The sequence below is a fragment of the Lepisma saccharinum genome, chromosome 2, assembly GCF_977018435.1.
Source record: "Lepisma saccharinum chromosome 2, izLepSacc3.1, whole genome shotgun sequence".
In the NCBI taxonomy this organism is placed as follows: Eukaryota; Metazoa; Arthropoda; class Insecta; order Zygentoma; family Lepismatidae; genus Lepisma; species Lepisma saccharinum.
In genome coordinates, this window is record NC_139230.1 from 82,660,675 (window position 1) to 82,686,905 (window position 26,231).

The 26,231-nt window shown below is 37.8% G+C and overlaps 1 protein-coding gene across 1 annotated transcript; it reads right to left on the reverse strand.

Annotated features, from left to right (window-relative positions):
* Nucleotides 1-8,580: 8,580 nt before the first annotated feature.
* Nucleotides 8,581-8,943, reverse strand: LOC145982826 (uncharacterized). The gene has a single exon (XM_083116187.1). It carries the CDS (start codon nucleotides 8,941-8,943, stop codon nucleotides 8,581-8,583), a length of 363 nt encoding a protein of 120 aa, XP_082972313.1.
* Nucleotides 8,944-26,231: the final 17,288 nt, after the last annotated feature.

Below are 26,231 nucleotides of genomic sequence, written 5' to 3' on the forward strand. Positions count from 1 at the left end.
CAAGTTTACATACGAATGCTTGCTGATCCACTTCAACAATTACTTTAGAAATATCGAAGTATACTTGATTAAGTCTATTTGACAAATTACACGTCTAATCAGCGCAGTCAGACATGGCGAAATACATGTAGTTGTCACTGATTTATCATTAACAAAACCATGTTGATTATCATGATGGAAGCATTTAATGTTAAAGTAAAAATATTTATATGTAATACTTTCAAATATTTTTAGAGAAAGAATCAATAATATAAATTGATCTGTAATTTGACAATTTAGTTCCTTACACCCCGAAACTGTATTCTAGACAATTCTGAACATAATTGTGGTTGATGGATGGATTCTATTTTACTTCGCTTTTTTGCCACTTTTGGCTAATCGCGAAGATGAGGATGAGGATACAATGACATTGGTGAAGGGACACTCACAAACACCTATGCCTATGTATACATATTCATATACCCCCCCTCCGACACACACACCATACACATATGTGTTTGTGTGTGTGTGTGTGTGTGTAATTATTACTCAGTCGCATAACATAGCGAATAACCATCTTCCACAGTCTTGAAGCGTGTCGTCTGATTTCGCTCACGATGCTATTTGTAAGAATCAACAAATTTACCTAAGTTGTAACTAAATTTACAGCTGTTATAGTCTTCACAAAACACAACTTGCTTTTTTTTTCGTTCGGAAGGTGGCAAATGACGATATAACACGAAAATGTTATATTTATTTCCATCTGGAATGCTGTAGATAGGTGTAGGGGAAATTTTTCCTTTGGGAAACACACGTATACATATCTGGCCATAATGTAACCTAAATAAAATGGATAATAAAAAATAATAATTGTAATGCTCATTTCCCTCCAAAATTCCACGAGAGCAAAGAAATGGTTCGTGTAGTTCAACATTACTCAACAGATGGCGCATATGTAGCTGTCGTGTTCCAGTTCGTGAGCTTTTTCAACTTAGAAAGACACGCTTTGATTTTATTTTCTACCGCTAGATGGCAGGAGCGTGTGGTCACCTTCGATCGAGCACGACTGAATAGATTTTTGGCACGTGGAAGCGGCCGACCTTATTTCTTTTGCACGTGAAGTGAGAGAGACAGAGAGGGTCGTTTCTCCGAGAACATTGTCTGGCAAGGACGCTGAAGGCGCCATAGAGAAAGTTAAATCCTTGGTGACAACTGACAACCGAGCGGAGTTAATAACAAAAAGGAAAAGAAACGCGTGCGCAAGGAAACGGAACGCACTAGAATACCCCAATTTTTACACTGGCTTATGTCGTGGGGGGAAACCGTTTTCCGTACAGTCCCTATCGCGTGGCAAGCACCTCACGCCGAAGGCCGCGAAGCCAAAAGGGGGTAGAATTTCATTATGTAAAAGCTTCCAGGTCACATCAAAGGCCACATGTGCGCGCATGTTTGATGACGGGGGATTAGCTACGTAGCAACTCTGGGCCCCAGCCTCGGGAAGTTAATTTGTAAAAGTCAGTTAAATTGTTACAGCAATGACTTATTATCACACCCTAAACACCCTCTCATTTTTTTCAGCGCCCCCTAGAACTTTTAAATTTGGCGCTAAATGTCCCTTCACATCCCCCTTATGCCCCTCTTAGATGAAGAATACAGGATAATACAGAAGAATACAGGATAAACCCCACAGTTATTTCGCTTAATGTATCTCTGTTAAAGTTGCAGTTACTTATTTTGAAAGTAACTCCTTTTCTTTCCATTACCTTTAAAAATAACTAAGTTGCTGATTGATTGACTTCTATATTACGTGCACATCACCACACAGACTACTTTTGCCCGTCACTCAATTTGGGGAGGGGAGAACAATATTGAGAGCAGGGCCCTGACAAAAAAAAATGTCTGTTAAAACCTTCCTAACTAGAACAATACTGTCTCCGAGAATCAATTCTCCATAACCATAATAATGATAGAGCGATCATTCAATCAGTTACGGGATGACATGTGGTCAGAACGACGAACTCCCAGTCATTTTTGTAGGTTTTCGTAACCAGATTACTCGTACGTAGATCTCCAATCTTCTCGCGATGGTGGGGATCCCATACACTGGCCGAGATCTTAGGAGAAAATTGATATGTATGTTTGTGATTGTCCATCTTATCCCCATCGTCGCGATTAGCCAAATTGGAAGAAATGCGACATCGAACGAACTAAATCAATCAATCGAACAATCAAGTATCAGTAAACGATGCTCTCGTATAATTCGAATTAAATGCTTTTAGGTACATATGGTTAATGTTACTGTAATATATTAATGTAAGCTAAATTTTGTGGTGTTGTTGTTAAAATGAAAGTGTGCAAGGTATCTTTATTAAATTTTTACATTACGTTTCAAAACGTTTCTAGTCTTTTATGATTATTAGAACCTTCGCAACACATTGAAGTTCAAGATAACAAGAACAATGTTCTAGTTTCATAAAAAGATTGTAACTATGACAGCAAAATAATTTCATCCGGCACAGCACATAAAGTTCCACAATACAATGCTAGAAACTAAAACTATATCGTATTTTTCGTCAATCCGACCTTCGTAGCAGAGTGGTTTGGGGTTGGTGTTGGAATCACGGCCTCGAATGGGTGCTCTTTCTGATTGTCTCTTCATCAATTTCACCATTCATCATAGCGATTAGCTAAAAGTGGGAGAAGAGCGACGCTAAATAACAAAAATCATTTAATGAAGAATTAATCCTATTTTCCATTTCTATTATTTCTTATGGGATAAATGCTAATTTACACCTTGTTGTCTTCTGGTATTGATTGAATGTGCTACTTAACAATTTTAATTGTATTCTGTATCTTTTATGGCCTTAAATGTAATTTTCACTATTGTAACCTATTTCTTTGTCTATTATTATTATGTTTTGTTTTACATCATAGCACATCATGTTGCTTTATTCAGTATTATATTTTACACTGTAGTTTGACAAGGCAGTATACTCTTTATGGCTGCTTTATTGTTGTCGCTGTTATGTGTGATTTAAGCAGCGTTTGAAGTGGAAAATGTTAGCTGGGGTGATGTTTGGTAGAGCCTTGGAGTTAGTCAGAGGGAAGCTAGCTCCTATGGTGATAATGAGACAACTTGGTGGGATGCTTTCCGAAAATTATCCTAGGTGGGAGATACCACCCCCTCGCATCCCTCCTAACTTCGAGCACTAGATTCAAGTATATTATACTCCATTAGTGGGTGATTGGCGTATCCCCCTCCCCCGGGATTTATTTTCTAGATACGTGCCTGACTTCGCAGGCCTATCACAGAGGCCAGCGCGTGGATGTTTCATGTTACCCCTGACATTGATTTTATCTCTGTCAATGGAACTTTCACATGCTGCACTTGACCTAACAGTAGGAATGTGCAGAGAGTAAAACACCCAGATCAACAACACAACCACCGAAATATGTTTGTTACATTCATAACTCCTATCGAGCTCGTTACAGCCTCCATTTCGAATGGGTACCTGATCTTGTTCACATGACACCTTCAAAGTGCAATTTACTGTTAGTATCCCATTTCCGCGAATCTATATGTTTATACACAGCCAGGCACGGCTCGTATGCAGAGAAACAACGTTCGTGGAAACCTTGAAGCTTGTCGTGCATAACGAGTGCAACGACTGCTTATTTCCCTGCTTATTTCCGCATTACAGAATGGAAACCAGATTATCATAGTTTGCCAATTGTTATCTTATCTCAGTCTTATTCGCATGCCTGGATATCAAAGACGGCTACATGCAGGAAGAAGATCAAAATCCACGTCCATTTTGCCTCAATTTCTCGGTGGCTTTTCTTCTGTTCCACCAGGCGGATGCTGCGATGTTATCTTAAACAAAGGCCACGGTCGGTTCACTACATTCGTTACCGAGCTAGGAATCGTTTCGAAAGGAGTTCTCGATAGAAGCCAATGTGAAGGCACGGCAGGGATTGCACCCTGTGGAGACCGAGACCGCCGGTCAAAATTCGAGACAAGCACGAGATTTGTCAGTGGGAGACAAGAGATCGAGATTCACTGTGCGAGAGTCTTGTCTCCTCCTGTAACCTAGTAAATTAGAATGAACTTTCGCCCAAACAAAAATTGATTTACTGTGATACTTTTGCAGACACGGTATATATTTAATTCATGTTTTTACTTACAATTTAGTTTGTTTTCATAAATATTTTTTTCATATTTCTGTATCTATTATTTCTGGACCAGAGACCAAATCTCGACTTTCCCTTCGTGACCTAAGCAAGAAAATTGTAGGCTATATATTGTTATCTGTGATGCAATATTGGGACGAGACGGAGAACGAGACAGATATTTGCCACTCGAGACGGAGTCGAGGACCAAATGGACTTACTCTTTTATGACTGCTAACTCTTGTCTCGTCTCGTTCTTGTTCCACACCAAAAACGTAGTTCTCTTACGGAAACCATAAGAAATGACAGATTGATGATATTAAAAAGAATGCTTCTCATGGAATGATGAAACGGTTGATCCCAGCACCTTATTGAGGTTTACCACACGCTCAACTTGCCCGGAGGACTCGTCTGCTTATTTGTATTTGAATTTAGGTTATTTTACATCTCTCATCTACATCTCTAGATTAATCGCGACGATGAAGATGAATGCTGAATTGATTACAGGATGAGAGGCAATGAGATGTTCATGCGTTACCGAGAATCCGAATATTCTAGCGCGTTACGTTAACCACTCCACCATGGATGCTGGTGGCACTTCTCTATTTATAATTTACTGGAGAAAATAGTGTGGAGTACTTTGGTACACATATTTTTCGGGGAGACTATTGTTTATCGTTAATGTAAAAATTGACTTAAATTCAAATTACATTGCGTTATATTAACTCAAAATTTTAATCTTATTGCTTATTTAAAAAATGACATTATTATCTTAATGCTATATTCGTATTTCCTCCGTTATTTTTCTATTATTTTCATTCTTAATGCTTATGCAAATGTAATAAAATAAGCAAGTTTAATATTGTTTTACAGATTTTCTTCTTTTATTAAATGTTGCTATTTTGTTGATTCACTACAAATGAAATGTAGAGGGAAGGGGTGAAGAACGTCAATTAAAAATTTTGTTTTGTAGTGCACATCCCTTAGTATTATCGACAAAATAGTATGTCTATGATCAATATGTACTAGTTGTTATTGTACTTTCAATTTGCATTCGGCACGTTAGCACGAAGGTTTGCAGCTACTGTATTACAAAATGCTCAGATCAACAAGTTGATTGCTGGTGATGTAAAATAACCCTAATGTAGGCTTTAAAACGCTAACATCGGTCAAGGGCTGCATGTATATAACACTAAAACCGAAGTTTAAAATCTGAGTGTACCAACACTATCATCATACCTTATAAAATATGAGTTTGAATAAGAGCCCTCATCACACAAAATGGACATACTACTATAGCTTCGATAGCCTATATACATGCTTCTGGCCGTTTATTAATTGGTGCTCATGATGTAACCAAAAGGCTTGTGATATTCAGGAATTGTGCATATACAGTATTAGAATGCAAATGTGAGTTTGTTAATCATAAATTAATAAAGCAGTAAGAACTTACGAAGTTCTGATTGAAGTTAGCGTAGGGATAAGAGGGAATTTCTCAGATTCATGTAAAAGTTTCTCCACTTCATAAGCTGTTTTCTTAAACCAATCAAGCGGAATGTAACTTTTTCTCTAAATTGCTAAGTCCCTCTTTGAACAGAAAGTTTGATTTGCAATCTGGTTTTGGCAGGAGGTAAAAAAAAAAGACTTATATCTCCAGGAGACTGATGGATCTGAAATAGAAATTCGTAGGCTACATACATATCTTAGTACAGATCAAATGTGGAACAAATTATAGTCTTATAGAAGTGAATATAGCTTAACTCTTCAGTACCCACTATATTGGGTAGTTTTTTTTTTTTTTGCATGAACTGCTCAATTTGAATGGATTTTGACTTAAATTTCATTGTTAATAATATAAATAATATTAATCAATTGCATTTTATGAAGAAATTGCTCTTAAAAGTCCTTGAAATTAAAACTTTCTCCTAATAATAATTACTTGTGATTCTTTTTTAAAAATAACAACTTTGAGCTCCTTGCTATTGTAAATGTTAGAAACTAAAGTAATAATGTACCCTGTGTACTTCAATATTGTATTTGTATTTTTCTGATTTTCAGTCAACTTTCTGCCACTTTTGACTAATCACAATGATGAATTCGATTTATGATTCCATGGCATTCACAAGTGAACACCGATTTCGGAACCTTCGGTGAGAAGATCATCAACCACCCAACGCGCTCTCTATCTTATGGATTATACTGTGCACACACTTGAACACTTAACTGCTATGAATGGACAGCCGAAAATTTTATGAATGTCGAGAAGAGAAAGCTAGAAGATGTTGCATATTTTAGCGGAAGTTGCAGGATCTACCAGGACCCGAATCAGGGCTCTGGCACACCATGCCATTGCTCTACCAACTGAGCCACCCTTGACTTCGACTGATTTTTCGCTAAAATGTCTACATAGTACATGTCCTGTGTATGTCAAATCGTAAGATATTGCCTGTATAGCGAACAAGCACAGAAAATAAAGGAGAAAGAAGAAAACTGAGGGGCATCCCCACCGGTTGAGGAGACATTTTACTTCAGTAGTCAACACGAGCTTCCGCTTCAAGGTGACGATGACAGTGGACTACTAAGGGAGATTTCACACCGTGTCGCCTGAGGATTTCACAAGTCGAACGTAGGTTTGTGCGGCCTCTTGTGTCGCTACGGTGTGAAACGTTGCTGTTGATCGGTTGGCTCATTCCAAACGACATGTATAGCGTGTCCCTTCGGTCTCAAATCTTCCTAATTCTTGAAGGTCTAAGTCATAGGGTGGAAAATTAGGGTTTTGTTAAGGTTAGGTGCGAAGGCAGGCGACAGCACCCTAAAGGATAATATCCAAACCTGCAGGAAGAACGCATCTTACCTCAGTCTCTAGTACGAAATGATAGAAACTTCTGGTGAGTTGATTTTAAAAAATGTGTCCGAGATAGAGTGGCGTGCCCACGATTTTCGGAAGGGAAAGGGGTTATGCATACTATTTTTGGTGGCCAGTCTTCATTTTGCCATCTTTTCCTGTCTTTGTGTTATTTTTTAAGTATTGCTGGGTCAAATAGGGTTATGACCCCACCAACCCTCCCTTGGGCACGCCACTGGAGATAAATGAGTAAGCATTTGATCATATTGGGAGACGAAACATTAGATGTGTTGGGAACGAAAGGGTTTTCTATGTGCATTAATTGTTTCGCGATTCAGCTGTATTCGAGAAGACTTCCTTTGTTTCGTGCCAATATATGACAAGACTGTGGAAGCTGTGACAGACAATTTTGAACACTTGCGAGTGCTTAGGCATGAATATGAACAATTTCGTGGGTTTCGGCTTTTATAAGAGCTGCAAATATGGGAGGACAAGACACATTAGTGGTGTTCAGGCTCGAAAGCCCCCCCGCCCCGTTTTGGAACCCAATCACCACCACTGCCCTTAAACATGCAATTGTAAGGTTCCATCTATACTATACCCCTTTAAAATATGGTGTTCAGCCCCCCTTCTCCCCACCGAAAGGAATTCCTGGATACGTGCCTGCCATTCATAGAAAGACATCGGTGGAAAATTCTTACGTGAGGTGTCAAACAAACAATTCTATCATTGCTTCTTGGTTATTTATAAATACAGTGGTTTCATATAAATGTTATTACTACCACATTATACTAGTGCACAAAATATTCTTCAAATCTGCAGAAAGGGTGTAATGGTTTCAGAAGCAAAATATGTTTTGAAGTAGGTCTGCTTTGGAAATGACCGTGATATAAATACTTAGTGGTAAAAAAGGAACCTGAAATGTAAATTGTTTAATTACTTATTAACAAAGTAACGAACATTTCAAACAGTAGAACAAAAGAGTAATAACAAGAAAGCTATGCATGCATGAAGAACAGCAGATTTGGCATTACTTGGCCGATATACATATATGCATATGTTGTCACTGTTACAGCACCTAGCAGAAGAAAAAAAATAGACTACTGCCTGGTCACAGTTGCCAGCTCATAGTAAATCTTTACAAACAAAGTTACTAAAACAAATATCTTATACAATCCCCCCTCGAAATAATATCTTACAAACATTTAATATCATTTCGCACCATTTTCTTTTAAACAGCATTATGAATAATACTCTTACAATGTTTCCCATGCAGATTACGACATAGTGATTTAGTAATTAAGTCTGCTGGATTATTTTCACTTGATGCAAATTGCACTTCCACTACTCCTTCCATTACTTTCTCTCTTATGAAGTGATGTTTTATTGCAATGTGCTTGGTTCTTGACTTATCCGCAAAGTTATTAGTATGTGCAATGACTTCTTGACTGTCAATTTTGATCACTGGTGGTTCCACATCTGCATCTTCTATTTTAAGTGAATTCAGCATTTGCTTCACCCAAGAAATTTCACGTGCACAAGCCACTACTGCTACATATTCAGATTCCATGGTACTTAATTGTCGTTTACTTCATGCTTTTACAAATAATTGGAACATTTCCAAGAATGACTAAGTAACCAGTGATGCTCTTGCGACCCTCTCCACAGTTCGCTCGGCCAGCATCGCAGTATGCCACCATTGGTTTTCCTACTACAGGTTGATATGTAATGCCATAATGTTTGGTAGTTTTCACATATCGAAGAATTCTCTTGGCTTCCTTCCAGTGTTTTCTATTATATTTGGAACAATATTGTGCTAGTTTACCAACAGTAAATGCTATATCTGGTCTGGTCCTCTGAGATAAATATAATAACCCACCAATAAGCTCATAATAAGGGACATCAACTTCCTCTCCGTCTTCATCTGAGAATTCAGGTCGAATATCCATTGGTGTTTTGATATCCTTGGCATCTTATAATTCAAACCTTTTCACCAGCTGATCAACATAACCTTCCTGGGATAATGTTAGCCCACCGGTATCTACATATTTGAATTTCACCCCTAGCAAATGTGATGCTAATCCAATATATTACACTTCGAAACACGATTCCAAACATGTCTTCAACCATTGTCTTGCGGCTTCATTTTCTGATATGGCTGGTATATCATCAATGTATACTATTAGTATTAACCTTCCCTGTTTTGAGTCTAAGCTGTAAACACAAGGATCAACTTTGTTTCTAATAAACCCTTTCTTTGTTAGTGTATCATCCAAATATTCATTCCAACATCTTGCACTTTGTTTTAAGCTATATATGAAGTCAGTCTGCAATACAGTCTTCCTTGTCCCCTTTTTACATAACCTTCCTGATGCTTCATACATGTAGTCTTCTTTAGTTCACAGGTAAGCATTCTTCACATCATATTGGTCTAGTATCCATCCTGTTTCGACAGCGATTGCAGTGAGTAATCTAGTTGTGTCAAAATTTGGTACAGGAGCATAAATATCATTATAATCTATGCTATTTTTCTCTGTAAAACCTGTAGCTACTTTGTGTGCTTTCAAGCACACTTTGATCTCATTTTTCTTTTTCTTGAATAGCCATTTGCAATCAACAGGTGTGACTAAGTGTGGTAATTCTGCTAATTCCCAAATATCACGTTTCTTTAGTGATTCTATCTCTTCTTGCAAGGCTTCAACCAAATGTTCAGCTTCATTACCATTCATTGCCTCTTCAAAGGTTGTGGGGTCTTGACCTTGGACTAAATATGACTGTTTATTTATTGTCTGATTACAGCAATGTTCCTTCCGAGTCGGATTCTTTCTTAGTGTCATATGATGTTTTCTGGTTAAGTTTTCTTCAGGAGATTTTTCACCCACTTCTTCTCCTTCTTCTTGGGACATATTTTCCAAGTTATATTCAGATTCTGCTTGGTCATCTTCGTTGAAGAATATCACTTCTTCCTTTAAACTTCCTTGTCTTGGGAGTTGTCATATTCTTGAACTTTGGTACCATCTTCTTTGAATACACAATCTCTCGACTCTATTTTAATTTCTCCTGGCATCCAAATTCGGTATCCTCTCCCACGAATTGCGTACCCGACCAGTATACCCTGTTCAGCTCTTGTACTTAATTTTGAAATACTCTTTGTCTAGGTGTGTGCACAAAAACTTCACACCCAATGGCTTTGAGATGTCTCACACTAGGTGTTTTTCCAGTCCACAGTTCATATGGGGTTCTTGCTTCATTATGAATATTTATTGTACGGTATCTAATGTAAGCTGCTGTGTATGTTAGATCAGCCTAAAGTGTCCTTGGTATGTTACTGTCACTGAAAGCACTTTTCACATGATTCACAAGTGTTCGATTCATATGTTCCGCCACCCCATTTTGTTCTGGTGTATATACCATTGCTCTTTCATGTATTATTCCATGTTCCCTATAAAAGTCATCCCATTTCTTCGAACAGAGTTCGTATTCTGTTCAAACTTTTTTCCAGTTTGTTTTTCAACTTCCACTTTCTAATCCTTAAATGTCCTAAATACATCATCTTTGGATTTCAAAAAATAAACTTATGTATACCTACTTGCATCATTTATTATGCTTAATACACATCCAAATGTCCCATGAGATCGGAATGCACAAGTTTGAGTATTGACGTTTCCCTTTTTGTGTCATAACTACTTGTAAATGGTTGCCTTGTTGACTTTCCTGTTAGGCAAGTATTACATGGCATTGCTTATCTAATTTTCAATTAAGACCTAACACAGTCTTTGACTTTGCCATTTTTAGAATTTGATGTTTCCCTATATGCATATAACGGCGATGTCACAAATCTAAGGATTCATTATTTTGTGTTGACACAGCACACTTTATATCCTGACTTAATGTACAGGGTGGGAAATAACCTTTTGCTAGGGCTCCACAGTAAAAAGTAACAACAATTAAGAAATTATGGTAATACCAAATGTTTACTACGACAATTGTGGTTACAAAAACAAAATTAAAAGTTAGTATGTCCGCCGTTTGCTTCTCTCACAGCACGAAGACGATCAGGGTAGGAGCTCAGAAGATTCGCAAACAGTCCGTATTCCATTTCATGTCACGGAGGACTTGTTCCAGATGTGCAAGGAGTGTTGGCCGGGAATAGCAGTCCGGTCCGCGTTCCACTATCATCAAGGACTCAACTGCATCCTTCAGAATAGCCCCAAAGTGCTCCGCTGCATTCAGGTCTGGTGATGCACCCGGCCATTCAGAAGTGCTGAAGAAGTCAATGCCACTTCGCCGAAGAAGGAATTGGTTTTAGCATTTGCCTTGAAGCAAGGGGCTTTGTCGTGAACTAACTTTTAATTTTGTTTTTGTAACCACAATTGTCGTAGTAAACATTTGGTATTACCATAATTTCTTAATTGTTGTTACTTTTTCCTAGCAAAAGGTTATTTCCCACCCTGTATTTATATTCCTTTTCCGGAATGTCTGGAGTAGCGACGCGCAGAGGCGAAAGCTTGTGGGCGGGGACAGACTATGCGGCGCTCTCCCGAAAGCAGAATTCCCATAGAACTACTGGACCGCGAATGACCAGTCGAGTCGCCCCATCCCGCGCGACCTTTCCCCTCATTGGACGAGGCACACACCGCAACATGCGAGCAGGACGAGTTCGCGTTCTCTTACTCCAGACATTCCGGAAAAGGAATATACAATATATAATCTACCTTGTTTTTCTGTCTAAATCAATTTGTTCCCATACTCATCATAAATACGACAACCCTTATTGTTAAATACAATTTCCTTAGTGTTTTCCGTTAACTGTTTTACTGACAAAATTCCATGTTTCAAACCAGGAATAAAAAAAAAAAAAAAAATTAGCTTCAAATTCACCAAGTACACCCTTATTGTTTCTTTTATTTTTGCTTCAACCATACCCTTCCCAAATACTGAAGTTGTACCATCAGCTTTGGTAATTTTTTTCAGTACAAGATTTCTTGTCAATTGTTGAAAAATAATCTTGATTTGGAGTCATATACACCAGAGTCTATTATTCATTTGCAATAATAGTACCACATCCAAAATTTATGCTTTTGATGTTAGGAGTTTTTCTTACACTGTAGGTTTTTGCATTGTATTATGAGGTACAGTCCCTAGAAAAATGTCCACTCTCTTTACATTTATAACAAATTATCACACGCTGGTGTTGGGGAGGTGACATATCAATCTCTTGCTTAGTTTTATGGAAAGGCTTTACAGTCTTTTTCTTCACGAACGTAGCAGATTGTCTTTTAACTTAATTTTCCTGCCGTCTCGCAACTTCCGCGATCAGACGTCTCTTCACCGTTGCACCTGTAATTTCACTTTCGGGTAAATTACATAGGGCTGAGAACACTGTATCCCAGTGACAAACCACACAAAATTGTCATAGCCAAATCTCCATCTTCAATTTTATCACCAACACTGCACAATTCTGTCACAGTTTCATTTATTTTTCCCAATTAAATTTCCATATTTTTACATTCACGCAACCTTTGTGAGAGTAACTTTCTTCGCAATTGCACTATTCGAAACTTGCTATCATGTGGTGCATACAACCTTTGTAGTTCTTCCCACACTTCTTTCACAGTACACAAGTGTCTTATGTGCATTTGCTGTTCATCACAAATCGCAAGTGCAATTTTTGCTAATGCCTTACCTTGTCGCGTTTGTAACTTGCGTTCTTCCTCTGCATCATTTTTCACATCAGGCGAACTTCCCTCTGGATCCACGATTGTCCATAGATCGTTTTCCATTAACACCATCTTCATTTGGTAGCTCCATGATGCATAATTCGTTCCATTGAATTTGCATATGGTAACAGACTTATCGCCCGACATCTTGAATCGTCACCGGTACTTTACAAGCCTGTGTCTCCACTTCTTTCGTGCAGTTCGCATCAGGCGCCTGGGCCCATAACCATTGTGGAATTATTTGTTAACAAAGTAACGAACATTTCGAACAGTAGAACAAAAAGTAATAACAAGAAAGCTATGCATACATGAAGAACAGCAGATTTGGCATTACTTGCCCGATATACATATATGCGTACTGTATGTTGTCACTGTCACAGCATCTGGCAGAAGAAAAAACAGACTACTGCCTGGTCACAGTTGCCAGCTTATAGTAAATCTTTACAAAGAAAGTCACTAAAACAAATATCTTCTATAAAAGACAATCTGAAAAGCATTTCTGGACAAATTGAAATCAGCAAATTAACATAACTAGCTTTTTTGCCACCTATGAGCGGCGGTAAAGACTAAATTCTATTTTGTTTGCAAATATTATGCCGATAACTCTCAATTTTATTTTCTGGGTGTTTCGTACATTTTTTTTCACTCACAAAACCCAAATCAGGAACTCGGAAATATGCTGCAGGAGAGCTGTTTACGGGGTTTTATGGTTTCTCTCTGTTTATATTACACATACTTCATTTAACTATTGTCACAAAATATTTGCCTTCACATACGCAGATACGAGAAGTATCAAATAGCGTTTTGATATTCATACTCATATTTTTGGTGATCCGAAGATATCTTCTGACAGAATATTTGCCTGTCAGTCCAAAGCATATTTTTTGATCTGGATATGGCTTGTATGCAAATTCTGAGGGTAGGCTATTTTAAGTAGCTATACGTAATTTTTTGCACATTACACTTGCCTTCAAGATCTAACCTGCAACCACTGTGTAATAGTGATAATAAGCAGTCATATGCTCCGTTACTCTCATCTCTTTAAACAATTCGCCATTCATCCTCATGCTCGCGATTAACCTAGAGAGGAAGAAACCCAAGCAAACTAATCAGTTCCTGAAATAGTTCTTGAAATAGTTACGTATGTCCTAATCTAAGTCCCTTGCTTTTTCTGTTTTGTAGCATGGAAACATGTGCACTTTACAAAGAATAGATAAGATATATCTAAAGTAGTTTTCATCTTGGCTATAAATTCTATGCAGAGGCTGTTGAGCTAAAGAACGTGTATTTGGACTATTTGCATGGGATTTAGGTAATTTATCATCTATGATTTGTAGATTGTGTTTTGGATTGCAGCTTATCTCGATATATTTAAACCACACATGCAAGCTATTTAAAGAACAGTAATACTCTGAGACCGTGATGAAATATTAATGCTATTGCAAAAGTCAGAAACTGTGAAATTACATTCTTGCAAAAATTCTCGTAACTCACATAGGTATCGGGTATAAACGGCTAATGCACGGTACACTAAAGCCTAAATATTGTTTGTGTCTTGCAAAACGGACTTCACTTTTCCTTTAATTCGATTTTATGGTGAAATAATAAGCCAGCATTACAATGAAAGTGATATTGTTTATTTTGTATTATTATTATTTTAGATATGTTGATAGGACGTTCTCACTCCAAAAATATTTTTACTATTCTCATTGGAATGCGTCTAGCAAAATATCTGATTTTAATGGAGAAACGGACGTTCATAAATTTTGACAACAGCCTCCACTTTTGTGGTGAAGTAGTTAGCGTAGTATCTGAGTTCCTAGATCTTAATCGTGGGCGTTTCATTTCGTTTGCTCCTTCCTCTAAGTTATATATTCACCATTCCTCCTCATCGTCGAGTTCAATATAGAGAGGTAGAAAAAGCGACGATAAACAACTAAAATACTAATAGTCCACCTAAATGAAATATTTGACATCGTATGTCGGCATCGACAAGACCTTTGTCGATATCGTAATTTGATTCTTAATACCAGAAGGTTTTCCCAAAATTTTTGGAATTGCCTCCCTGCTTTCCTGTAAATTGTGTATAGGATGTTTTGAATATTGTGCACAGATTTAAACATTTGTGTCTTCAGGACTTTCATAAGGGTGCATGCAGACCTAAGGGCATGGTTGATTTCTTTTAGTAATTAATGGTGCATTTTACTATCTTATCATCTGACATGTTTTCAGGAAATCTGGATTATAGGGTGGACAGCCCAAGAAACTTTAGCTGGTCATACATGAGCCTTTAGAGTCAAAATACAGCTTTAATCGCTTCATATTTTTTACATGGATGAAAAACAAATATTATAAGAAATACATTATCATATTCCATTAAATTTAACCAATATATTTGTAAATAAGATTATATATGCGAGATTATACAAATATTGCAAAGAATATTCAAAACTAACATTCCTTAATAAATTTCGTACTTTTAGACAAACAAAAAACATCAAGAAATGTGTTTCAATTTATAGAATTTGAACAATTCCAATGATTAATATTAAATGTAAATTTTCAAGAGGTCTAGTTTCCATTCTGCTGGTGTAGCCTCATGTAGATTGTTATCTTTTAACTGGTTATAAATATTCTCGTGTCACTGTATATTTGAAATGAAAATATTCCAGTCACTATTGTTTTCACCTGCTACAAGAAAGAATAAAAGTCTCAGTACAGATCTAAGCAACATGACCGACAGTAGAAGGGTAATGTTCCGTTAATGTTAAAGCAACTGTCCCGAAGCGTGTAAACATATGCGCCAAGGGTAATGCAAACATTAGACATATTAAGTAACTTTTCGAGTAACAAGTGAAGTTTCCGGTACTGCTTGAGTTGGCTCGCTTTACGACAAAACTGAATTAATATCCAAATATGTATTAGTTGCTACGTGCATATCTCGTACAGCCTTTCAGAGGGGGCCGTAGTGGGGCAATGAACGTCTGCGATTCTTCATTACGAATGCAATGTCAAAGAATTTGCTTTTACACGGTGGATGGTTATGTTAGAGAAAGCACCAAAGATAATTATTTTCTTGTCGTAATGCATATCAACTCTACCGAAAGACATGTAGCAGTAGTGACTACATGCATGCCATTCAATTGACGTCAGATGGTTATCGTATATAAGCATACATACATATGCTACACGGGCTACATGTGTGTGAGTATTTCGCTTCAACTTTCATGCTTTGAATCGATTAAGTAGTCTCTGGTTCGATTCCTGGTGGAGCCTCATTTTAGAGTTGCGGATCCCACTGTATACAGGGTTGATGCTATGATGGAATATGGTAATGAGTGAGCCATTGTAATACATATATTGAGCTATGAAGAACAAATACAAAGCAAAAGTAAGAGGAAAGCAGAAATGACTGTCTTCTTAGTTGGGACTTTTGAGCAGTTAAACGAATCGGCTCATAATGTATTACTATGTATGTTATAATATTTTTATTTTTTTAATATTGGAGAAATTGATCAAAATTGAAAAGAAATGTTACATGAAGACCATGTATACTCTGTCCCGGGAATCTCTAGAGAGAGCAAACGAAAGCAATTCTCTTCGCAAGTACTGACTCCAGAGGACTCGGGCAATGAACGCATGCGAGGGAACGGGATTGCGTGGAGGGGGAAGAGAGACTGCAGTTACCAGCCTTTCCAGCAGCGTGTACTGCTTCGCTCCGCCCACTCGCTTTCTCCCTTACTCTGCCTTTATGCGCGGCCTTGCTTCACAGATTCCCGGAATAGAGTATAGTACAGATACGGTCGAGTTAACCTTCATAACAGAAAATTAGGAAGTAGTGTCATAAAAGTACATATTACCATTAAAATTTATTGACACACTTGAGGCGTTCTTACTACACATAAGACTAGACATGAGAGGTGTTCAAGTCACCGGCATAAAGGTTGACGTGATAAAACGAAAATAAATATGTACGACTTAAAACTAAGGGTTCGTTCACTTCAAGACAGTTAAGTAGTTTTTCGCGGCTTATAAAATAAGAATAAATGGAATAAATTAATAGTGTATTAAAAGTACTGTAAATGACCGTTGTCAGAAAATGTGTAGATAAACTGTAAATATTTAAACAGAATTGCAAATGCCCACTTCATGAATATGGATACGTTTGCGGGCAACTGGCAACTTTTCTTTCACTTTCAGCTTGTGGTAGGATGAACTGTGTTTTGTGCAATGGTGGCAACAAATCAGATATATATACCTGCAAAATACCGAAATACATATACACATAAAGGTTTGCTAATTATTGAAAAATCGTCATGACAATTTAGTGGAGAGGAGTTTCAAACAAATTGTGCGAATCTACAAAATCTGACAGAAGATACAGAAGAAATCAATAGTCGTATAAGAGAAGAAGAGAAGGTTCTACAAATACAGGGTGGCGCGGAGCCGACTGACACATTTGATATGCTCATAGTTGATGGAAAAAAAGAAGGAGAATAAGGAAACCCGTATGTAATGGTGCATTGAAGTATGCAATTTTATTACTAACAACTTACAAGTTCATTTTTTGAAAATTACATCAGACAGGTGGCCTCCTTCGGCATCAATGCATTGTTGCAGACGAGACGTACACACGTCTCCGTAGTTCCTCATCAATAGCCGTTACTTCCTCAACAATGGCTTCTTTCAGTTGTTGAAGAGTCGTGATATGCCTTCTGAACACACGGTCTTTCAAGAATCCCCTGAGAAAGAAAGTCTGACAAAAAGATCGGGTGACCGAGCTGGCCATGCAATCTCTCCACTTCGAGAGATAACACACCGTTGTGGACTACGTTCAAATGCTTCCCTCACTTTCTGCAAGTTCTCGGGCGAACGCACTGTTGTTGGAGCTCCAAGTTTCACATCCAATACACTGCAAGTTTCTTCAAATTCCTTCACCCAAACCAATATGGTATTCCGAGACGGTACGTTACCATGTCGGCTAAAAATGAATTGTTTTCTGAACAATCGCTGCACTTTAACCACTGACTTCGTTTCGTAATAACTACGAACACAGAAAACGCGATATTCAACGCTCCAACTTTCCATCATGACTGTTGCTGTGTTTTTATGAAATGGCGTCCTATCCTCTTCTCATCCCCCCCGCAATCTACTTCAAACTATCGCGCATGCGTAATATATTCAACTTTCAAATGTGTCAGTCGGCTCCGCGCCACCCTGTAGTTTCATTATAGTATGAACAAGAAATATATCAGTTAAATATTTGTTCTCTAATTCTAATACAAAATTACATAAAAGTGGATCTGAAGTTCTTAGTTACAATACCTTAATAAACTCATAACATATTTGTTTTCCCATGAGCAATATGTGTGTGTACGTGTTGCGGGGGGAAGGGCAAATCCACGCACATACTCGTAGACAAGCTCTAATCAACACTGAGTTCGATGGTAACGCAAACAAGGGCTGTGCCTAGCTTAGACTTTTTTAAAAAAATGCAGGAGATGTCTCACACGGTCCTTAAAATTGTAGTGGCTAGAGTTTTTGACAGTACTGCGAGTGGTTCCAGGTTCGATCCTCCTTAGGATGTTTTTTTTCCATAATATTTCTTCTTTTATTAAACAATAGCACAGTAACATTATTTGTAATAGCAGTGTAAAGTGGCCACAATGCTCTGCATTTGGAATTTACTAAAAAAAATAAACATATGAATTGACACACATTCAAAGGGATATTTTCATGCAGAAAATAAAGGTTATGAGATCGTGAATTATGATACTCGGTCGATAATTGGGTACATATTCAAAGACAATGACAAAAAAAAAATGAAATTACTATTTATATTTGTGGTAATTCAACACATACTAGTTTCATCCTTTTTTCCACAGGAGTTAAATGCAAGGCTAATTGCGGAAAAATCGAAATAACAGTTTTCATCATTTGCAAATTCCAATTAAATGTTTACCTATATTCCTTTTCCGGAATGTCTGGAGTAAGAGAACGCGAACGCGTCCTTAGCGTACATTGCGGCTGTGTGCCTCGTCCAATGAACGCGCGGAGGGGAGGGGACCGCGCGGGAGGGGGCGACTCGACTGGTCCAGTAGTTCTGTAGTGAACATGACAGCTCGCAAGCCTACTAGGGGAATTCTGCATTCTGCACCTTTCCCCACCTAGTCTGGCCACGCCCACAAGCTTTCGCCTCTGCGCGTCGCTACTCCAGACATTATGGAAAAGGAATATAGATACGTCATTCGTTTTCTTTGTTACAATCAAGTATTAATTACACAATCCAAGTAAGAGGCGAGTTGCATCTATATTTGACATTGGTCAGCTATATCTACCTACTTTGGGAAACGAAAGCTTTTAGGGTAGTGGTTACTGTTAAGGATTGTCAACCTGATGGTCGTAGCTTCAAACCTCTCCGGTAGCAGAAACTTTTCGTAAGTTTTAGACATCCCATTGTGTTAGTTGTCCACTCCGTGTGAAATAGAATGATTCTGTTTGGCATTGACGATGAAATATTAAATAATCTCCATTTCAACGAACTGAGAAGTGGAGAAAAAATGGATAATTCTTATAAATATGAAAATTACATTCATGTTTTTAGTGGAGTAATTGGAGGTAATATCGAAAATCTCAAGCGGAAGATTTTATCTTGCTATGAACTCGAACAAAAGGCATTTCGCCGCGAGAGATCGCAATTTAAAATATTATTGAATGTTTCATGTCGGTAATTTGATCAATGATCAATTCTCGACGCTGAGACCATATTTTCTGCAACAGCCTCTTCTCTCCTCTCGTCTTCAGTCTCTTTTGATCTTCTCTTCCCCTTCTCCTTCTTCTCTCCCCTCCTTCTCCTCTCTTTCTCCTTCTTCTCTCCCCTCCTCCTCTCTTTCTCCTTATTCTCTCCCCTCCTTCTCCTCTGCTTCTATCTCATAACGGCTCCCCTCCTGTTTTCGACTCTTGTTTCCATCCCACTTTTCTCCACTCCTATTATCTCCTCTCCTGTTTTCGATTTCCGACTTTACTACCCTCTTCTCTCTTCTTTGTTCCTCTCTTTTTATCATTTACTCTACCCTCCACTCCCTTCTTGTCGTCTCCACCTTTCCTCTTCAATCTCCTCTTCTCCTCTCATCTCATCTCGTTTTTCCACTCTCTTCTCATCTTTGCTCTATTTTCCTCATCTCTCCTCGAATCTTTTCCCTTTCTTCTCATTACGTCTCCTCTCCTCTTCTATCCTCACTTTTCTTTTCTATTCTACTTTTCTTCTTCCTCTATCATTTCCCATGTTCTATTCTCCTTTATCCCTTTCGTTTCCTCTCTTCTTTTCCTTTGTGTAGAGTCATCAGCGATGAAATAGTAGAGAAAAGACATACGAAAATTTGATATTTTTAATAGTTTCATACAATAATACTTGGTTTTATTTATTTCGCGTATTTCAAAAATATCTATTGTGCATGTGGCAACACTGAAATTGAGTATAACTCTACACGCAACCCACCAACGCCTTGTGTAAATTGGGTTGCCTACTTTAAAATGTCGCTGTCCTAAGACTTTTGACCAAGGGGTCCCGGGTTCGATACTCGTTGGAGACACATAGTGGTTCGAATCCCACTTTGAATTGTAGGTCCAGTCCTGATTAGCCTTACTATGCATAAAGTGGACTTAAAACACTAAATCAATAAAATCAATCAACTAAGACTTTTGAGAGAGGCTGTACACTTGCATTATCTATATTGCAATAGGGATTCCATCTTCCAATAAATCTCTTCTCCTCTACGGTTTTGAAAGTAATTCCGCAGTACAGAGAAGCGATATAAAGTGAGCAATGGAACTATTTATTTCATTAACTAATTTTTTGAACTAATTCATTTTTTTCTTTGGTTGTTCTGATGGAATACTAATTAGCTGAACATTTTCCTGCTGGCGAATAACAAAATAACAATAAACCTTTTCTAATTTCAAATTAACGATGCCAATTTCCGGGGGTGCGAGTCGACCGGTCTGTTCGACTAACCTCGCGACGCTTATGATCGCCAGAGTCACGTTACAAGTCGAGATGTGAGTTTTCAGGGCATTCACCAATCAATTGAATAGGCAAGGAGGAGTCTTGCTTGTGGAGGGCTTCACGGGGCAAATTATTTGCAGTATGATAGTTTTTTCTTTTTGCTTGGCGGTCCAGCATCTGCATCAAATTAAAACACCTTTTGAACTTCAACATATCGTGAAAGAACAGAATACGTACACTTGCGCTGCCAATATGATAAAGAAATCTGTATTTTCTTACTGACAGGTATCCTAAATTATGCATAAGTACGGTAGAACATGAAACACTTAATTGAAAACAACTAGACTACATATATCCACAGACATGTAATAAATATATCTGTTTTAGAAAACTGTTTAAAGGACAGTAAACACTACTCTCTTGGAATCTGGGAGGAGCGTCAGCCCCAAGAGCCACCCCCTTTCGCTGCGCCTGTGGTAAAAGGTATCTTTCATTTTCGCTGCTTTCCTACTTCGTTCTAGTCACTAGATGCGCACGTACTCAGCAACCTCGTTGGAGAAGGTGTAAGTCGTCTGCGGGTGTCTACACAAGGACCTGAATCTAATAACGCTCAAGCGGGGACTGCCGACGATAGCTATGGTACTTCAGAGGAAACTAAGTTACCGGTTGCCATGGAGGGGGAGATGCCCGTCCTCACAGCGAACGGGGCAATGAATGATGGCCAACATTATGTCTCCCTTTCGAAGGTCTAAGTGTCATCAATTTCATGCTACAAGATGTTGGTGCTTGCTGAACGTGCAATTTTCTCTATACTTGAGAAGCTAAAAGCAAGTCTGAACTTCTCCTTTTAAAGGAATTTACGACAATATGTGAACTTCACGATTTTGTACCGTTTTTTCAAAACTTTTACTGTTGTCATTGAAGGTTGAACGAGCGATGAAGAGGTTGCCATTATCACAAAAGTAAACGAGTATTGGTGTCTTAAAATATTCCCTTAAATGGAAGGGATTTTAATTCTACAATTTACACCCCCCCCCCACACACACACACAAAACAAAGCTTGAAAAAATGCTCTTCAATTTCTATTTTTATTACGTCAATATTGTATTTCTTAGGTTAATCCCAAATAATGAACTGCTCGTATATGATGGGACAATGACACATGCATGCCTTACCGACAAGGACGCCCCCAGAAGGGGGCCAGAGGATGTATTTCCCCCCCTCCCCCGAGATGTCTGGAGTTCACATAATTCTAATGGTGAAATTGAAGCGTGAAAACATGGACGAGGGGTGCTGTGAAAGACAGCAATTTAAGTGCCCATGAAAATGATCTTAGTGCTGGGGATGCTTTATGAGAATTATCTTAACTGGGAGAAATCATCATTCCACTCCACATTTACACCACTGCTGCCCCCTTCCCCACCCCTAGAAATATCCTGTTGGCAGACTTGCTTACCGAGTTTTCGGACCTAGATCACCTGACTTCTTAGCATGTTATACTAACCACTTTGCCACAGAGGCTGGTACTTTCAACTGTAATTTGCGTATGTGCTCAGTAGTTGAAAATTCGCCACGCAAACTATTATGTGACTATTAGCTGAAATGAATTTTGTTACACACTTAGAACATAGATGTTGCTATTACTGCCATGCAAATTACAATTGAAAGTACGTACCAGCCTCTGCGGCAAAGTGGCCCCTCCACCTAGGAATTTTCAGATCGAGCACTGATTGCATTACTCCCAAAGTCCTTCAAGTGCTACAGTGGCCTTCTCTCCTGAACATATGTGGCATCTAGGCCACTCCTAATCAATTCTGAGATTTGTCATACTCTGGACTCAGAACGCTGCCTCCGTTCTCTTCATCCTTAACACTTTCGTTTGCAGTTTCTCTGACAGACTGCTAGTTAGTTGCTCTCCTTGCTGAAATCCTAACACATAATATTTCTCTCTTAATCTCAGACCTTGCAAAAAAGGATACTGCTGAAAGATGATGTTTGAAATTATATAAAATTTTAAACATATAAATTTGTAATCATATGTACACTATAGTTGTTAGGTTGAACTTATGTATAGGTATTTCAAATGAAACAGAATATGGAAAACTCAAGGCTATTCGTAGTGAAAATTACCGATAGAATGTGTTAGAGGAGTTAGGAACTTAATATTAAGTTCTTGAATATTACTTAGGATTTAAAAAATCGTAGAAAGTTGATTATGGATAACTGGGACAACGTGTTTCAATAAATATATAAACAGAATTTCATTATGATGTTCAAGGTCAAATTTAGTAACTAGAAATACAACAACGAAGAAAGAAAATATAAAATATATTAATATTTGAATCCCAGAATGATCATGGTGTATGTCGTTAAATTAGGGGAAAATAAATGGTAGTGTGTGCAATAAGCTCACAATAACAACCATATATACTTAGTATATTCCGTGGAATAAGCTATTAAAAGTTAAATTCCTAGTGTTTCGTATAGTGGAAGGCATTGTACTGGGTTTGTCTACTTCACTCGTGTCAAGAATTTACATGAAGAGAGACTGCCAACAATTGCAGCATTGTTTTCTTTAGATTCTGCTAACTGCCTAAGGGCGGTGGAAGTGAAACGTGCAAATAAGAGGCTATCAACAATGGAATGCTGGTATTATGAAAGGTAGATGCTAGTACAGGAAGAAACAATGTAACCCAATACTTACGCAACACGAAACGAAACTTTGATAAAAAAAAATGGTATGGCATATCTCCAGGATAGAAGCCATAACTTCTTGAAAGGTAACAGTAATTATTATGAATATTATTATGGAAAGAAGAAACAGAAGAACAACAGCAATTTGTCAAATGTTAAGGAGAACTATGACTCTCGTTAGAATTATGGTACTGTTACTTACGCTTATTCAATTTAAGAAGACATTGAATCTTCTAGCGAAGTAAAGTTTTGGTAATGTTTGCATTTTGCACTCATAGACTAATCTGGGCTATACTTCTTCTTCTTCTTCTTTTCCCTTATGACCACTTAGGCGTCGGGTCCTTTCAGCCACTTCTTGAAAGAAGTTCTATCCTGTGCCAGTCTTTTCACTTCGTCCGGTGTCTTCCCTCTCTTCTGTGCCATTCCATAAATGTACTGGTTCCAGTTCAACCTGGGTCGTCCCCTTCCTCTCTTTCCTTCTGGTCGGGCCTCAAATATTTGTTTCGGTTTACGCTCTTCCTCCATCCTAATAAGATGTCCCAGCCAGCCTAATTCCCTCTTCTCGATGATTTCAATCAGTGGTTCCTGATTCAGGCATTCTCTTCTTATTGTTGTGTTTCGTATCATATCTCTCCTTGTCTTTCCTACAGTTTTTCTTAAGAATTTCATTTCTGTAGCAGTAAGTCTGCTCTCCAATTTAGTTTGCATTATCCAGCTTTCTGATCCATATAATAGCGTGGGGAGATAGACTGTTTTATATATTTTCATTTTTGTTTCTTTACTAATCTCCTTTTTACCTATAATAGTGTTACTAATATTATAGTACAGATTATTTGCTTTCTGAATTCTGTGATTAATTTCAGAGTCCATTTTCCCGTCCGCAGTTAGTATGGTTCCTAAATATTCAAACTGTTCTACTTGTTCTAAGGTCTTATTATTCCAATGAATGTGCATCCTTGCTGGTTCTTGTTTAGTGAAGTGCATGACTTTCGTCTTGCTAACATTGATTTCCATCTTTCGTTCTTTGAATGCTCGGCCCCACTCTAGGACAGCATTTTGTAGGCTGTTGCTATCTTTTGCTAGGAGAACAATATCATCAGCGTATACTAATGTTTGTACCCATACCGGTTTCATCTTATAATTTCCAATTTTGCATTTTCTTGTTGTTCTTTTGCATTGCTTTATAATTTGATCCATGAATAATATGAAAAGAAGAGGACTAAGTCCATCACCTTGTTTTACTCCTTTTCCCATATTAAATTCCTTGGAGGATTGTCCATTTATTCTAACCGTTCCTTTAACGTTCTTATATAGACTTTGAATTATTCTAGTCAGTTTTGACGTTACTTGGAACTGATGAAGGGCCTTCCATATTTGTCCTCTTGGTACTCTGTCGAAGGCAGACTTTAAGTCAATAAAAGCTGTAAATATTTCCCCTCCTCTGCTTAATATCTTCTCTATTGCGTTCCTCAGGGAGAAGATTAGATCTTGAGTTTGACGATGAGGCCTGAAACCTGCTTGTTCTTCTTCCAATTTATCTTCCACTTGTTGCCTTAATCTTTTTTCTATAATGTGTGAATATAGTTTCTGGGCGACTGGCGCTAAGCATATTGCTCTATAGTTTGAGCAGTCGAGGGTACTTCCTTTTTTATGTATAGGAATTATTACATTCTGTTCCCAATCTTTTGGTATTTTCTCTGTTGCCCATATTAGTCTGTATAAATCCCATATCCATTTTACTATTTCCTTTCCTCCATATTTTATAAATTCTGGATGTATATTATCCCAACCGGGTGCTTTACCAGCTTTTAAAGATTTAATTGCCTCTTGTACTTCTTTTAGTTGGATTTCTTCCTCAGCTTCCACGTTCTCATTTTCTTCCCTCATGAGTCTTTCCTCATACAATTCCTCTTCTTCTCTAAAGGTTTCCGCATAATATTCATTCCACGTATCTAAAATTTCCTTCATATTGGTTTTCACCTCGTTATTCTTGTTTTTGATATTCCTTATTTTCTTTCCTCGTTTTCCTTTCAGATTTTTCAACACATGCCAAAATTTTCTTGGATTATTTTTATGATTTTCTTCTATTTCCTTTCCAAATTGTTCCCAGGTTTCCTTCTTCGCTGTTCTCACTATCCGTTTTGCTGTATCTCTTGCCTGTATATAAGCTTCTTTGTCCTCCATTCTTTTGGTCTTTAAGTATTTTAGCCATGCTTTCTTTTTAATTGAAACTTTTTCTTTCACATTATCGCTCCACCATCTTGTCTGCTTCTTTTTATTTGTTATCTTTACTATTCCGCATATTTCTGTTGCAACTTCATTGAGGCTTTCTTTCATTACTTTCCATTTATTTTCCACATTCCATTCTTGTCCATGGTTTTGTTCTTTTTCTCTAAGTTTTTCTTTCAGTTTCCTCTGAAACTCCTTTCTTTTATTTTGGGTTTCTAATGTTGATATTTTAAGTTTAGTAAGGTTTATCTTAATTGGTGCAGGTAGTGGTTTGAATCGGGTCGTCATTACTAGTAGTCTATGTTGAGTACTGAGTTCGGCGCTGCGAAAAACTTTTACATCCATTACATCATAATGGGTGTTTTTTGTATATACGCAGTAATCTATTGTGCTCTGTGCTCCTCTGCTAATTGCTTCAAAGGTAATTTGATGTATTCTTTTATGCGGGAAGAAGGAGTTTCCGATGCGGAGCTCGTTATCAATACAGAACTCCAGCATTTTATCTCCATTGCTGTTTCGGGTCTTTTCAGCACCATACCTTCCCAAACTTCCATGTCCTCGTCTAATTTCATTTCCCACTCTAGCATTC

Bases quoted from the DNA above. Each gene is read 5' to 3' on its own strand.
- LOC145982826 (XM_083116187.1), bottom strand. From the start codon at position 8,943: ATGGATATTCGACCTGAATTCTCAGATGAAGACGGAGAGGAAGTTGAT.